The following is a 13,859-nucleotide window of genomic DNA, read 5'->3' as shown; positions in this document are numbered from 1 at the left end:
TTCTCCTCTTGCTCTCCTTTTCCTACCCACCCCCCCCCCCCCCCACCCCCTTCAGCTATCTGAATGCCTTTTAACACTGGATCAGCTTTTTACACCTGTGTTCCAGCAGAAGGGAGTATAGCCCAATGTTAGTGTCCTAAAAAATCTGAAACCTCAGGAGAGAGGAGGTAAGAGCAATCCGAATAATGAGCTCTGTGAATTTCAGCTTTTTGAAATTCTAGTGCAGAGGAGAAAAACAAAGTTACACCTGCAGAGGTATCTAGGCTTATTACTAAGGTTCTAGATTTTTAACTGATCCATTTGAATAGATAAAAGCTTGGACCAAAGCACCTCTCTTGTGGATGGCACAAAACCTGATACTTCAACTGGTATTCATGCACCTCTTGGGTTTTTTAATCGTCACATGTATGCATGGAATAATTTCATTTTATGCAAGTATTGCTTCTACTGAAATCTATCATCCACTTTTCCTATGAGGAAAAAAAAATACTCCTAATTAAAGAAACCTGTGTGAAATCTCAGTGATTAACAGGTTTGTGTGTGATGAAGAGGGAAGTATACTTTACCAGAAACCATGTCAGGGGGTTTGGTGTGGGTTTTCAAACAACATACATGCTAGCCATATGCTTCATGAAAGATTACAACTTGTAGCTGAAGCACTCTTTTACAAAAAAATGTTTCAAAAAATTTAGGTTTTAAATTTTTTGATGTCTTGGCAGCTGCTAGATACGGATTTTTTCTTAAAGATAACAATTTTTCTTCTTTCACATTTAATTGCAAGGATGAGGAAGATTCTTTTGTGATGAAAGCTATTATTCATGCCATCAATGATGACAATGTTCCTGGATTACAGCACCTTCTGGGATCTCTGACAAATTACGATGTCAATCAACCCAACAAGGTAGTGTGGGTCTGCTTTGAGGTGTGTGGGGGACTAGCTACCACACTGTTGAATAGAGTAGTGTGGTTGTAAAATAGAAATGTAACACCTGAAATGAAAAGGCAAGGGAATGGGGAAAAGTTCTGCCTTGTGTTCAGTCTTCTCAAGATACATTAAAATGGAGCCCAAATGAGCCCAGTTTTTTTTGCCTAGGCATTTCAAAAGTGTAACTCAAATCTATTGTCAGGAACTGTGGTGTATCAAATATCTGCCTTCACTCTTGGTGGCATTTGCTGTTTCTTGTGGGCAAAGAGGATGGCAGAATATCTAAGAATAACCAGACTGCTAGAACTGGCTTTGCAAAGCATTGTTAAAAACAGAAGTTCCAAACTGCAGAAGTGGGCTATGTGAGCATTTTAGATGGTGGTGTTTACTTTCAGTAATGAAATTGTTTGTCCACTACAGTATTTCAATGCATCTGCAACATCTAGGAAAGTGAAATGGGACTGCCCATTAAAACAAAATATACAGTGATTTCTTAAATGGATCAAGACATGGTCATACTTTTTTGCGTAGTTATAGTGACCTCCATTACAAAGTACTTTCAGAAATATGAAGATCAGTATAGAAATAAAATGTTCTTTTACTGTGATGGATCTTGAACCATTTAAGAAATCACTGGGTTTTTTTGTTTTAGTGTGTGGTCCCATTTCACTTTCCTAGATGTTGCCTATGGCTTGTGTCTGAGGTGGTATGGTAGCTGCAAAGAAATTGCAAAAGGAAATGTTCTTGCCAAACAAAGCTAATAGTAAGAGCTTAACATTGATATTCCTAATTTAAAAAGCATAAATGTACTGTGTGATATATCATGAATTCATCTCAAAAATATGGAGAATTGCTGTGCAATAGTTTTTTTTTTGAACAAAGGGATGAATTGTTTCCATATACTATGTCCTGTAGACTTAAGTTGAAAGTGGAAATCTGAAATGCTATTCAATGCATGCCTTCTATTCCACTGTTTCCTTAATCCTTCAGTAATTAATTATATCATTCTTGCTTGTATTTCATTGTTAGCATGGAACACCTCCACTACTGATTGCTGCTGGCTGTGGAAACATTCAGATGCTTCAGCTGCTTTTAAAGCGTGGATCTCGTATTGATGTTCAAGATAAGGTTGGGGTTCTGCTTTTCAACTGCTCTTTATAAGTTTTTTAGCACAGTTACAGAAGACAAGCGGTTCAGACCAAATGGTATTGGAAATTAAAAACTGAGCTGCAGATCCTGTTTTCTGCCTTCCACAGCAAAAAACATAAGACCAAGTTTTTAGCAATGTAATTTGTTGCTAATACATATCCTCTGATTTTCATCACTTTTTTAGCTGAAATAATTTGAATGATACAAATCTTATAATGTAGTTCGTGCTTACAAAACCACCTCAATTAGCTCAAATTAGTGATTTCCCTAAAACACAATGGTGAACTTTATTTAATATAGAATGAAAAATTAATATTTTAGTCGTGGGGAATATAGCAGCTAAAATTCATATTTGATGGAGGATATGCTTTACAATAAGCTTTTTTCCCCAGTGTGCTGTAACAATTCATTTAAAGCAAGCTTGAGGAACTGTCTGCCTCTCCACCTGATAGATGGTAAAGGAAGCAGAAGAAATGTTTTTATCTCATGACTGTTCTTTAGAAAGACTCCCTAACAAGGGAGAAGAGGATTATCCTTGCAAACAGTTAGTAATCCTGTTAATTATCCTTGCATAGAGAGGTTTTTGTTGTCACTGTTGGTATGTAGTGTTGTTGAATCAATTTGAATTTTTTTAAAAAGTAATGTGTTCATATAAACTTGAATAGCTTTTCAGTGTGTCTCTGTACATCTAAGTGCACATGTACCTCAGCTGAAAATCTAGAATTAGGATTTTAATTTGATGGATAACATCTGAAATGAACTTTTTTTGACAGGCTGGATCTAATGCAATCTATTGGGCTTCTCGACATGGACACGTAGAAACACTGAAATTTCTCAATGATAATGAATGCCCTTTGGATATTAAGGATAAAGTAAGAAGATAACTCCATTTTTACACAGAGGCCTTTTTCCTATAACTTTTATCTTAGCAAAGAGAGAGGTCTTTCAATTGAAATGGTTTTCAGCTGTGCCATAATTCCAGTAATTTAATTGGCTTTCTTAGTGTGGTTTTCTAAGTTGACATATAGGGCCGTGATAACAGAGCTTTAAAGTAACTGGATGTTCTGATTATTTTTCTGACAAATGTTAGCCAAGTGTGCATGTGAAATGTGGTGAGTACATGGTGGGTAGGTGGGGAAGTACAAACCTAAATTAATTTTCACTTGAAGACTTGATTTCTCATTGGAACTCAGAGTGAAATCGTGATTTGGTTTTTCATTCCTCTTGATTGAAAATCACTTTTGTCTGACAAGTAAATTTGACTGTTATTAAGTTGAGTATAAGTGAGCCTAACAATTTATAGCTGATGAGCACTTACCTTGTCTTTGGCAGTGTTATTTGAGCAACATATGACCTAGAAACTAGTTGCTGTTAAATTTTCATACCATAGCCATGATTTTATACTAGCCAAAGCTCCAGTACAGGAGAAATTATACTTTGTTGAGGGAACCAAGGCTAGGTACATTAGGAAGATTCTTGTTTGACTCCTGATAAGGCTACTAGGAAAGAAGTTGCTTTCTTAATAAAAATACAGTTTCTGTTTTATATAATTTCAAAAAAGAAAGTGTTGCAAATAGTTAGACGTAGTGACCAAAACGAACCAGGGTATACAACTGTGTTTGGCCAGCTCCTTACCTTTGAATAAAGAAGGCAGGGGGGAGCATATGGAAATATTATGAATAGAAACGGGACATCTGTTTCAACACAATTGCACACACAGCTTCCTCCTCATATTGCTCAGAAATCTGGTCGTGTCTGTGATCTAGAACAAATAAAGTGGAAAAATAAGTTACAGAAAAAGAAAGCCTTTGAAGAAATAACCTACCTGCCAGGTGGTGGTGTGTCTCTCAGTTACAACCAGCTAGTAAGCTCTACTGATGGCTGGGCAAGGGAGAGGGAAGAGTGTCCCATGCAGGATTCAGGGGGTACACGGTGTGCAGGCAGCGTAGATGATGGTGTGACACCGGGAATTACACTGGCATGTTCTCCTGTGATTGCAGTCCGGGGAGACCGCTCTCCACGTGGCAGCTCGCTATGGGCATGTGGATGTGGTTCAGTTTCTCTGTAGCATTGGATCCAATCCAAACTTTCAAGACAAGGTGAGTCATGAACACTGTCTGCAATTTCTTTCAACAAATAATGCTTTATGTAAGTGGTCAAAACTTCAAGTCTCGTGTTTAGCCTCTGGCATGTTTGCAAACCAGAATTATGGAAGTTTTGGTAGCTCTTAATAAATAAAGATTACGTGAAAAAACTGAGAGAAACAGTGAGTGCTATAAAACACAGGTTCTCTCAAAAATGAAAGCTTCACAGAGAAACAACTCTGTGAAGATGTGGGTGGTGGTGTGTAGTCTTTGAGTTTAGCTAAAGATTTTTATTAAATTTTGCCTTGAATTCTGCTTGGTTTTAGCAGTCATAGGATTTTTCTGCAGTGTCAAGGACTCATTTTTGAAAATGAGAGGAGGGTTTCTTTAGAGGTCTGGACTCTTGCAAGAAAACAAGGAAGAAAAGGCATAACAGAAGAAAAGAAAATACATTTGACCCAGATTTGACTCTGTATTTGTGAGTTCCACAAGCCTCCCCAAGTGCTGCATCCTCTAGGACTTCCTTTTCATTGTTTAAGGAGCCCTAGGCTGAGGGAGGACTGAACATGGTCTTTGTCTGGTTCTTCACACACAGATTTTTACAGAAACCTTGAATACAGTCCAAGTCCTCTGCTATTATCAGCCTCAATTGTCTCTTTTTTGATATTTGCCAGGTACAGAAAGGCTAACCCTTTTCTTAGAATTTGATAGAGCTTTTAGTGGGTTTTAATTCTCCCTGCTTTTTCAGTAGACTGCTTTCAGTATATTTTTGTCAAACATTTGAGGTTTTTAATGGTGCTCCATGTAACTGCTCTGACATACAATGAATTGAAGTTGAATATTTTGAAGTTTCCTGGGTCCAAGCAAAAAGCAAATTAGTACTTCAGTCAGAACTGAACTCCGAATGCAGACAGCTTCAAAGGCATGTTGTGATGTGTCTTTAAAGGACTTGGGTTTTTAAGTATCTTCACTCCTAGAACATTGAGATGTGCTTTCTCAGCATGGTAGGCAGAGTGACCTGCCTCAAACTGCAGGTCTAGTGGGATTTGCATCTTCATGGTGATTGATCTGTTGTAAACACTGGATTAGTCACAGCGCCGCAGGATGCAGAAGTTGTTTGTGAACAAGGGTCTGTTTACAAGTGAGAGAACCAAGATAGCCTCAGGAGCAAGGATAGATTTAAACTAGTATTGCTGAAATACAAGGTACCATAATCACTCATATGTCAGCTGAAGTTATTCTTGGTTTTAGAATGTCAGCATTAAAAATTACATCTTTTTATAGGACTTACTTAGTAGACTGTCTTTTCTTTTTCATATCATCTTTTTGTATTTTTAAGCTGGGGAGTTGTTCTTCCTGAAGTTTGGTTCAGTACTGGTTTTTGATTTTCGATGTTGATAGGAAGAAGAAACCCCACTGCACTGTGCTGCTTGGCATGGCTACTACTCTGTTGCCAAAGCACTCTGTGAAGCAGGTTGCAATGTGAACATTAAAAACAAAGAAGGGGAGACCCCACTCCTGACAGCATCTGCTAGGGGATACCATGATATTGTGGAATGCTTGGCAGAACACAGGGCTGACCTTCACGCAACAGACAAGGTTAGTTATGTCTGGAGATCACAGGGCTATGTCTCTCAATTGTTTCGTTTCAGTGCTGCAACTCAGCATTTTTTCCACTATGTGAATTTTTGTAGCAGTTCACACAGGGCCTATTCATGGCTGAAGTAGTCTTTACAGTTGTCCATTGATCATTATTATTCCATGGTTGGGTTTTTGCTGATCTATCATCTCCTTATCATTTATCACCTCATGAGTAACACTCTTTGAAAAATTGCAGGAACATTAGGCAACAAACTGTAGGTGGCAACAAACTGTTAACTTCAGAGAAAAAGATGGATTTGCTGTTGGCCTTTGATTACTATGGGTTGGATAAATCATATCCATTTCCAATAAGAACTATTTAAAAATATGACTGTATTTGTTTCAGAATCAATTTTTGTCTTTCCTGATGCAATCCAAATAAATAAATTTGGAATTTAATTGCTTGTATTTTTGGTATGGCTGGCCTTTTAGCTACCTTTATTAGTAATGTTAAATAAATAGTTATTAAAGTAAGTTCAGAAGAAAGTTTTCACTTCTGAAGGAATTAAATTGTTTTTTCCAGTTAGATTGTCTCTTTAAGTTGTTCCACAGACAGAAAACTGTGTCTTTGAAGTTACTCAAGGCAGAAGGCAGATTGCATGACTTTTGCATCACTAACTTCTGTCTAGTAAACACGAGGAAAGCTGTTAGAAGAGAATCTGCATTTGTATTTCATCCCTTCCACTGCAAAGACCAGTGGCCTAACAGAAATTTGCTTTCATCTCATGGCTTATTTATTTAGACAGATATGGTGCATCTCCCTGCATCCACCTTCAAATTGAAAACCACTGTGATTCCTGAGGCAAGGAGATGCACCCTGTTACTTGAGATGGTTGTGACTTTACTAAATGTTTTGATGTTTAGTATTATTTGATCTCACTTACTAGCTGTCTCTTTATTTCAGGATGGTCATATAGCCCTGCATCTAGCTGTAAGAAGATGTCAAATAGAAGTAGTTAAAACTCTCATCAGTCAAGGATGTTTTGTAGATTTCCAAGACAGACATGGCAACACTCCCTTACATGTGGCCTGCAAAGATGGGAATGTGCCTATTGTGATGGCACTCTGTGAAGCAAGTTGTAGTTTGGATGTCACCAATAAGGTAAATGGAATATGGATGCTGAACTACATTGTTTATTAGCTCACCTGTTGCTTTAGGTGACCTTTTCAAGTTCTCTGATATGAAAAAGTCTTTTCCTTGATTTTCTCTGTCTCTGAAAGTGGCCAAATGCAAAGAATTAAATGACTCACCTCACAAATTTACCGAAGTTCGTATCAGTTGAATAGGTCATTAAATATCCATAAAGAAAAAAACTCAGGTGAATTATCATTGTTTTGCCAACCTTCTTCCCAAGCCATTTAGCTTTGCATTATGCAGATTACATCTAGTGCAAAAGAAAAGACAAAATGCATTGCAGCTGGCTTTGATTTCATATGTAACATTCAGTTAGAAGACTGGTGTATTTTCTGCTACAGTGTTGTAACTCTAAAAATGGTGATTGCATTGGTTATTGGTAGATTAATGCCAGCTAAAAATGCAAACAATCTGTAGTTGGTTCCAAAAAGAATATTTCATTACCTGCCCCTTAATTTTCGGTGCCTTTTATGTTGCTTCTGTTGTGCTCATGCTGCAGTGTATGGGATAACTAAACATAATGCTTTACAGGTTTGTATTATGTCTTTTATCCTGGATGTCTTTAAGGGAAAAGTGAGCTGTTTCAGGAAACTTTCTTTATATAGTTTGAATGGTTTAAGTTCAGCCACTGAACTCTGCTGAGAGGCTGTGTGCTTATGGCTTGATATTTAGCTATGAATGTCTGTCTCTGCCCTATTTAAATGTTATATGTGCTACAAAGTTTAAAAGTTACTTTTAGGAATCTTTATGTTGCTATCTGCAATTTCTTTGTTTCAGGTATTTTAGTTTCTTTGTATTTTTTTCCGGGAAAAGTACATACTCTAGCAATAATATTTTGCTAGTTAACATTTCTGTTTATTGCTGAAGCACTTACATTGTATTGGCCAGATATTAGCCAAAGAAAATTATTGGGTTTTTCGAGGATTGTCCATGCAATCACTTTTGGTTTCAACAATTAAAATCATCAGCTGTCTAATGAAAAAAGTTAAAGCAATGAGCTCCCTAGTCCCAGCTTCTCAGCTCAAATCTGATTGACTAGGCAATTAAATCCAGATCCACAGATAATAGCACATTTTAGAGAAGCTGAGTTAATGGACCACGAGGCTCTTGTCCTGTTTGCTAATGGAGAGTGCTGAGCTGGGATCACCCCAGCATGCTGTAGAAAAAATAATTAGCCATCAAATGTTCAGTGGCTGTGGGATCATGGCTACAAAAGCTGTGGTTGTAGTTATTCTTCAGCTCTTATTCTTTTAAGAGTAATGTATTCTGGACAGATTTTTCAAGTGCCCTTTATTTGAAATGGGGAATTTGAATGTTATTAAATAGAGAATATTAATTTCTACTTCCCCTCTTCAGAAGGAAACCCTGTGTTAACAGGGCATCAACAAAATGAACTTCTGTCCTTGGTCCAAACATTTGGCTTTGTCCCATATGTATGTAAATGCTGATTGGAGACGCTGTTAGTTTCTTTCAGAGATTCAGTACAGCAGAACATCACATGCATTTAGAATCATAGAATCACAGAAGCATTTATGCTGAAAAATAACTGTAATATCAGAGTCTAACCATTAACCCAACACTGCCAACCTGACCAGAAAAATATGTCCCTAAGTCCCCCACCTATATTACTTAAGTACCTTCAGGAATGCCCTGAGCAGCCCATTCCAGTGCTTGATGACTCTTATAGTGAAGAAATTTTTCCTGATAGCCAATCTAAATCTCCTTTGGCACAACTTGAGGCCTGTACTCGTGTAGTCCTGTCACTTTTTTCATGGCACAAGAAAACCAGCACCCACTTCACTACACCCTGCTTTTAGGCTGTTGTAGAGAGTGAGAAGGCCTCCCTCGAGCATCCTTTTCTCAAGGCTAAACAATACCATCTACATCAAAAGCTCCTCACAGGACTTGTGCTCCAGACCTTTCACCAGCTTCATTCCCTTTTTCCAGCCATGGCCCAGCACCTCAATGTCTTTCTTGTCATGAGGAGGCAAAAACTGAACACAGGATTTGAGGTGTGGCCTGACCAGTGCAGAGCACAGGGGGACGATCGCTGCCCTGGTCTCACAGGACACACTGTAATACAAGCAGGATGCTACTTGAGTTGAGGTGTAGGATCTGGAGGAACTGAGCATCTTTTCAGATTCCAGTTGTCAGAAAGCTGGCTTTGCTCTCAAATACTTCTTTCAGTAAATGTTATGGGTTTGTTTCTGATTGTGGACTGGAAGAACAGTATTGAAAACATAAAAATGTGAAGTCGTAGTAGGCTACCAGCAGACAATAAATGGTAGTTTCTGTAACAGTAGCTCTGAACATGCAAAACCAGAAGTGGGTGTCATGAGGACCAGTTTTCAGTTAAGAGACTCGTGGAAAAAAAAAAATTGGATAAGCAATACTTTACAGCACTTTACCTCTTCACTGAAAAAAATATATTATTTCATGCTGAATTCTTTCATTCATTCCTTTTATTTCTTTGGGTGAAAGGGGGAGATATTTGATCTTCAGTAGCACTTGGGTTGAAGTAGAACCCAGAGTTCTAAAGGTCATGGAATTAGTGTTGTTTAAGTGGTTCATACTTAATTAAGTAAAAAGGCAATTAAATTTTCTGGAATTAAAAGACATTATCAAATATAGCCAAAAAAACCTCCAAATGATTCCTCCACAGCTGTGAGGGATTTAGCTAGAAAATTGTTTTTCCATTTTTGAAATAGTCATCCAGCCTTTGTTTTTAATTGCACTTTTGGCAGTTGTGCTTAAGCTGCAATCAAAAATGCTTTTTCTTGCAGTTTTTGCAAAACTCATCCTGTGTATCAGTATGTATATTTGTGTAATACGCCTGATTATTACACATAAAATTGGAAGTGAAGTTCTTTGACTAATGTAGTGACACTTCTTTCCTCATGTTAGTATGGAAGAACACCTTTGCACCTGGCAGCAAACAATGGCATTCTTGATGTTGTCCGGTTCCTTTGCCTGACCGGTGCCAATGTAGAAGCATTAACCTCTGTAAGTATTGAGAGATGCTGTTCTTCTTTTATGCATGAGAGTTGAAAGAGAGCTCATAGACAGGTGTAGGAAAAGGACATCACATTTTGTAATTTAAAAAACATGTATGTTATACAACAGGAGTGGGATTTGTTCTATCTTTCTTATCTACTTGTTCCCTTCTTGCAAATAAATTTGGAACTGATTATGGTGCAGTACAGCTACCACTTTGTCTACACCTAATAATTTCTTCATCTAAGAATTACTTGTATCATTGTGTTTTCTATGAGTTTTGAGTGACTTCATTAAGATGTACGTCATTTCACATTTGAGAAACATACAAATGCATTGTATGTATCTTAAATATTTTTCTTGCTTTAAGGGGGTTGCAAAGTTCTAGTTTTATGGTGGGAGATGTGTGGTTGGGTGGATGAGTGAACTAGCATGAGAATATCCTTGCAAACAAAATCATTCATGTCAGATCAGCCAGCACCACTGCTTCCCGTTAGTAACACAAAAGGCATTTTTCATTCTCAGTAAGGTGAGAAACATCCTCCTAATGACATATCCACAGCAGGAATGCAGTGTCCTTTGTCAAATGCATGATAAATTATAGCCATCACTGACCATTATGTGTGTTTTGAACAAACTAACCATGTTTTGTACTCAGATGCAACAGATCATTTTACATTGCTACTTGCTGTAGCCAGTATATTCTGCTTAGAAATAACTACTGCTCTGCATGAAGAAGACATGTTGTCATTAGATTTTAGTTGAGTCCACATTTTTCAGAGTTCTTCTCCTAACAAATTTTTCCTGAGACGGCTGAAATGAAGGGGTGGGGGCGGGTGGGGGAAGAAAACTTCTATATCATTTGCTTTACCTATTTGGTAGAAAATACTAATTTTTGTGGGTTTTTTCCTCTAGATGTAGCAATGCAGTTTTTTCTTTTAAGCACAGATCTTGTGTAGGAAGAGAATGCCAATAAACTTGGAATTGTGGCTTAAACAAGTTTAGGACGTAATAATTACTTTTTGATAACTATTGGATTGTATATTGCCATGTCCCCTATTAATAATAAGGAAATGTGCATGCAGTGGACTTGGTAGGATGCTCTACAGATTTCCTTTGTCATCTCTTTTTGTCTTTTTTGTTTGTTTGTTACATCCCATTGTGTATATGTATTTGCACTCCTATATACTGTAGAGATGAGATAAAATAAATGGGTGATGGGGGAATTCTTGAGCTGTTGCACTTCATTTATGTCATGACAGCTGTGTTGGTATAATTGCCTGTATGGACACTGTTCTTCCAAGATAAAAGTACATTTTGCCTCTTCAGTTTAGGTCAGTTTGAAGGACATAACAAAATAAATAGTGCTGATACTAAATCTAGCAGGAGCAGCACACTGAATATATGTAACCATCCATTATTCCAGCAGTGTGGTGGCAGAGAGAAGGACAAAGGAGGAGAGGACCAAAGGAACTTGCATGTTGTGATTTTAATATTTCAGTTTTGCATTGGTTTGTTAGAAGGCTGTTAAACCGTTCTGAAAAGTTTATTAACAGATCTTTTTGAGCCAGTGCAGTAGAATTAATGGCTTTTTTTTCTCTCATTATGCCACTCCTGAGGAGCTAACTTTTCCAACACCATTAAGTAACTGGGCTGTGTTATTAATTCCTTGCCTTCTTTCTGGGTTAAAGCCCATCTTGGAACTACTCTATTTTTAATTTGATTGCATGGATGGTGTTAAGTGACCTTAGAAAACCTTCCCTTCCTGGAGCATACAGTAATTTTAAATGCTTGAAAATTGCCCCAAAACATCTGTTGTGCTCACATGTTAACTGGCATTTTGTTGTTGGATTCTGCTCATGGAAGTTTCTAAACCGACTTTAAAATTGTCAGAGTGATTAAAAATTTTGGATGCAGATGCTTGCAAATGCGATTTGAACTCAGGATCAGCTCTTGCAGGCTGTCTGATTTGCAATATAGGGAGCCAGTCAGAAATTGCAATGAAATTTACCAGTAGGTGCAAAATACGCTTTCATTGATCCTGTAACCCAGCCCTTTTTATATGTCAGTTTTGCTTACCTTTTGCTATTCCAGTGTGTAGATACTCTGCACACTTTTCAGGAAATGCTTGCATACATTCACAAGCAAAATAGCTTACTATTTTGCTTGTGAATGTATTTTCTAATTCTCTTATCTGAGACAGTGAAATAAGCAAAGTACTCCTAAATTACCTTTTACCAAAATTTAAAACAATAGAATAGCATAAGATAGCTGTGAGAATCAAAGTAGGGGGCAATTTTTCTTTTAAACTGCAGATCTGTGAAACATAGGTAACTAAATGGTAAGACCAGAATACTGAAGGCAGCTTTACTTCTCCTTTTAAACTTGCTGATGCAATTTAAACTGCATCCCTTACAAGTTTCTTGCCTTCTGGAATCCTCCAGTGGCTGATATGCCACTCTCAGTCTTTATCCATTGGTAAACAAACATTCACATGATATTCATGTGAGTCAACATGTTGATGTATCCCTTCTTTGTGATCTTTTAAATCTGTTCAGTGGGCAATATCTAGAAATCACTATCGCCCTCTAATTGGTGAGAAGAGAGATGGAATTCAGGGGGAGGAGTGTTGACTTTGCTCTCAGACTCTGAATTCAAAGTATCTTGTTACAGTGGCATCCAGATGCCCATCTGTAAAAGAAAAATTAGGAAACTGCTGCTAATAATTTGTGTTTTAACAGGATGGGAAAACAGCAGAAGATCTCGCCAGAGCAGAGCAGCATGAACATGTAGCCAGTCTGCTTGCAAGACTTAAAAAGGTTGGGAATACATGAATTTTAAGTGAGGTTTTCATCAAAGCCATTCTAAATGCTGGTGCAAAATTCCTTGCTGCAATGCTGTATTTTTTTTTCTTTTTCCTTTTAATGTTTTTAATCTGAAATTATGCCCTCAATTAAAGCAAGTATGTACATATTCAAGAAGCTGGCTAAGCAAGTATGCACCACTGATTTATGTCTATCAGTGTCTGACAGTGCCTAGCAAAGCATCTAAGGTATTTAGTAGAAAACAAGCTATGAAGAATTAGCACATCTCCCAGGACGACTTATCACCATCACCATTTCACTTAGATAAAGGTTATGGAGGATGGGAGGTTTGTGCCCCTTATGAAAATACCAATACCATATGAAATAGTTGCATAAATTCTCAATGTCATCTTTTAACTCTGCAGTTTCAGTATATCCAAATGTCTTGCTAACTAGAACAAAAAGATGATCTGGGCTTGTTGTAAGGCAGCATGTCTGACACATCTGATACACATTGATTAGTCAGATAGGCAGCATCACTCATGCCGGGAAGGTTCCAGAGCCTACTTGCCTGGAGATTACAGGCAAGAGCCAGACCAATTAAAATAATCCTGTTATAATTACAATGATGAGTCTGCGTTTGGAGAAACTGAAATAAATGACCATTTCTATTGCTAATAGAAGATGGTGCACATCATGTATTGCCAAGGTAGAAGTAGAATCATGTCCTTTGGGCCTGCCAACAAATCTGTACTTCCTGGGATTGTAACCTATATGTGTGTAAAGATGTGAGAACAAGCAAAGTTCAGACTTCCTTTGCAATGATAGCTTTGGTAAAGCTTGTCGTAATAGGTTCCATTTTGTATAGGTACATCCCCACACCAAGCTCTTATTTGTGTCTGCATGCAGGCAGGTAAATTCATGATTCATTCATAATGTAAATATGAAAATAATACAAATTGACCTAGAACAAAGGAGGAAGGTCAGATAGGTCTCTTTTGAAAGAAATATTAGTAAACTAATAACTCTCTTTTTGATTGTGGAACACAACATCCCTGAAGGCCTGACTCTATATATGTGGGGAAAATGCATTATACTTTGTAACAGAGAATCTGATCAATTGAAAT

General features: G+C 37.5%; 1 protein-coding gene across 3 annotated transcripts in view; it reads left to right on the top strand.

Moving 5' to 3' along the window:
• DAPK1 (death associated protein kinase 1) overlaps positions 1-13,859 on the top strand; it is an 86,399-nt gene that overhangs the window by 58,546 nt on the left and 13,994 nt on the right. For all 3 annotated transcript variants that reach the window (XM_059836797.1, XM_059836795.1, XM_059836796.1), the window contains 8 exons: positions 782-901; positions 1,955-2,053; positions 2,848-2,946; positions 4,075-4,173; positions 5,560-5,757; positions 6,704-6,901; positions 9,839-9,937; positions 12,670-12,747. In XM_059836797.1, coding sequence (XP_059692780.1) covers positions 782-901; positions 1,955-2,053; positions 2,848-2,946; positions 4,075-4,173; positions 5,560-5,757; positions 6,704-6,901; positions 9,839-9,937; positions 12,670-12,747 — 990 coding nt within the window. The remainder of the gene's footprint in view (positions 1-781; positions 902-1,954; positions 2,054-2,847; positions 2,947-4,074; positions 4,174-5,559; positions 5,758-6,703; positions 6,902-9,838; positions 9,938-12,669; positions 12,748-13,859) is intronic.

This window comes from Haemorhous mexicanus, chromosome Z, assembly GCF_027477595.1.
Source record: "Haemorhous mexicanus isolate bHaeMex1 chromosome Z, bHaeMex1.pri, whole genome shotgun sequence".
NCBI lineage: Eukaryota > Metazoa > Chordata > Aves > Passeriformes > Fringillidae > Haemorhous > Haemorhous mexicanus.
The sequence above is the reverse complement of the archived record's forward strand: the minus strand, read 5'-3'. Positions and strand labels throughout refer to the sequence as shown.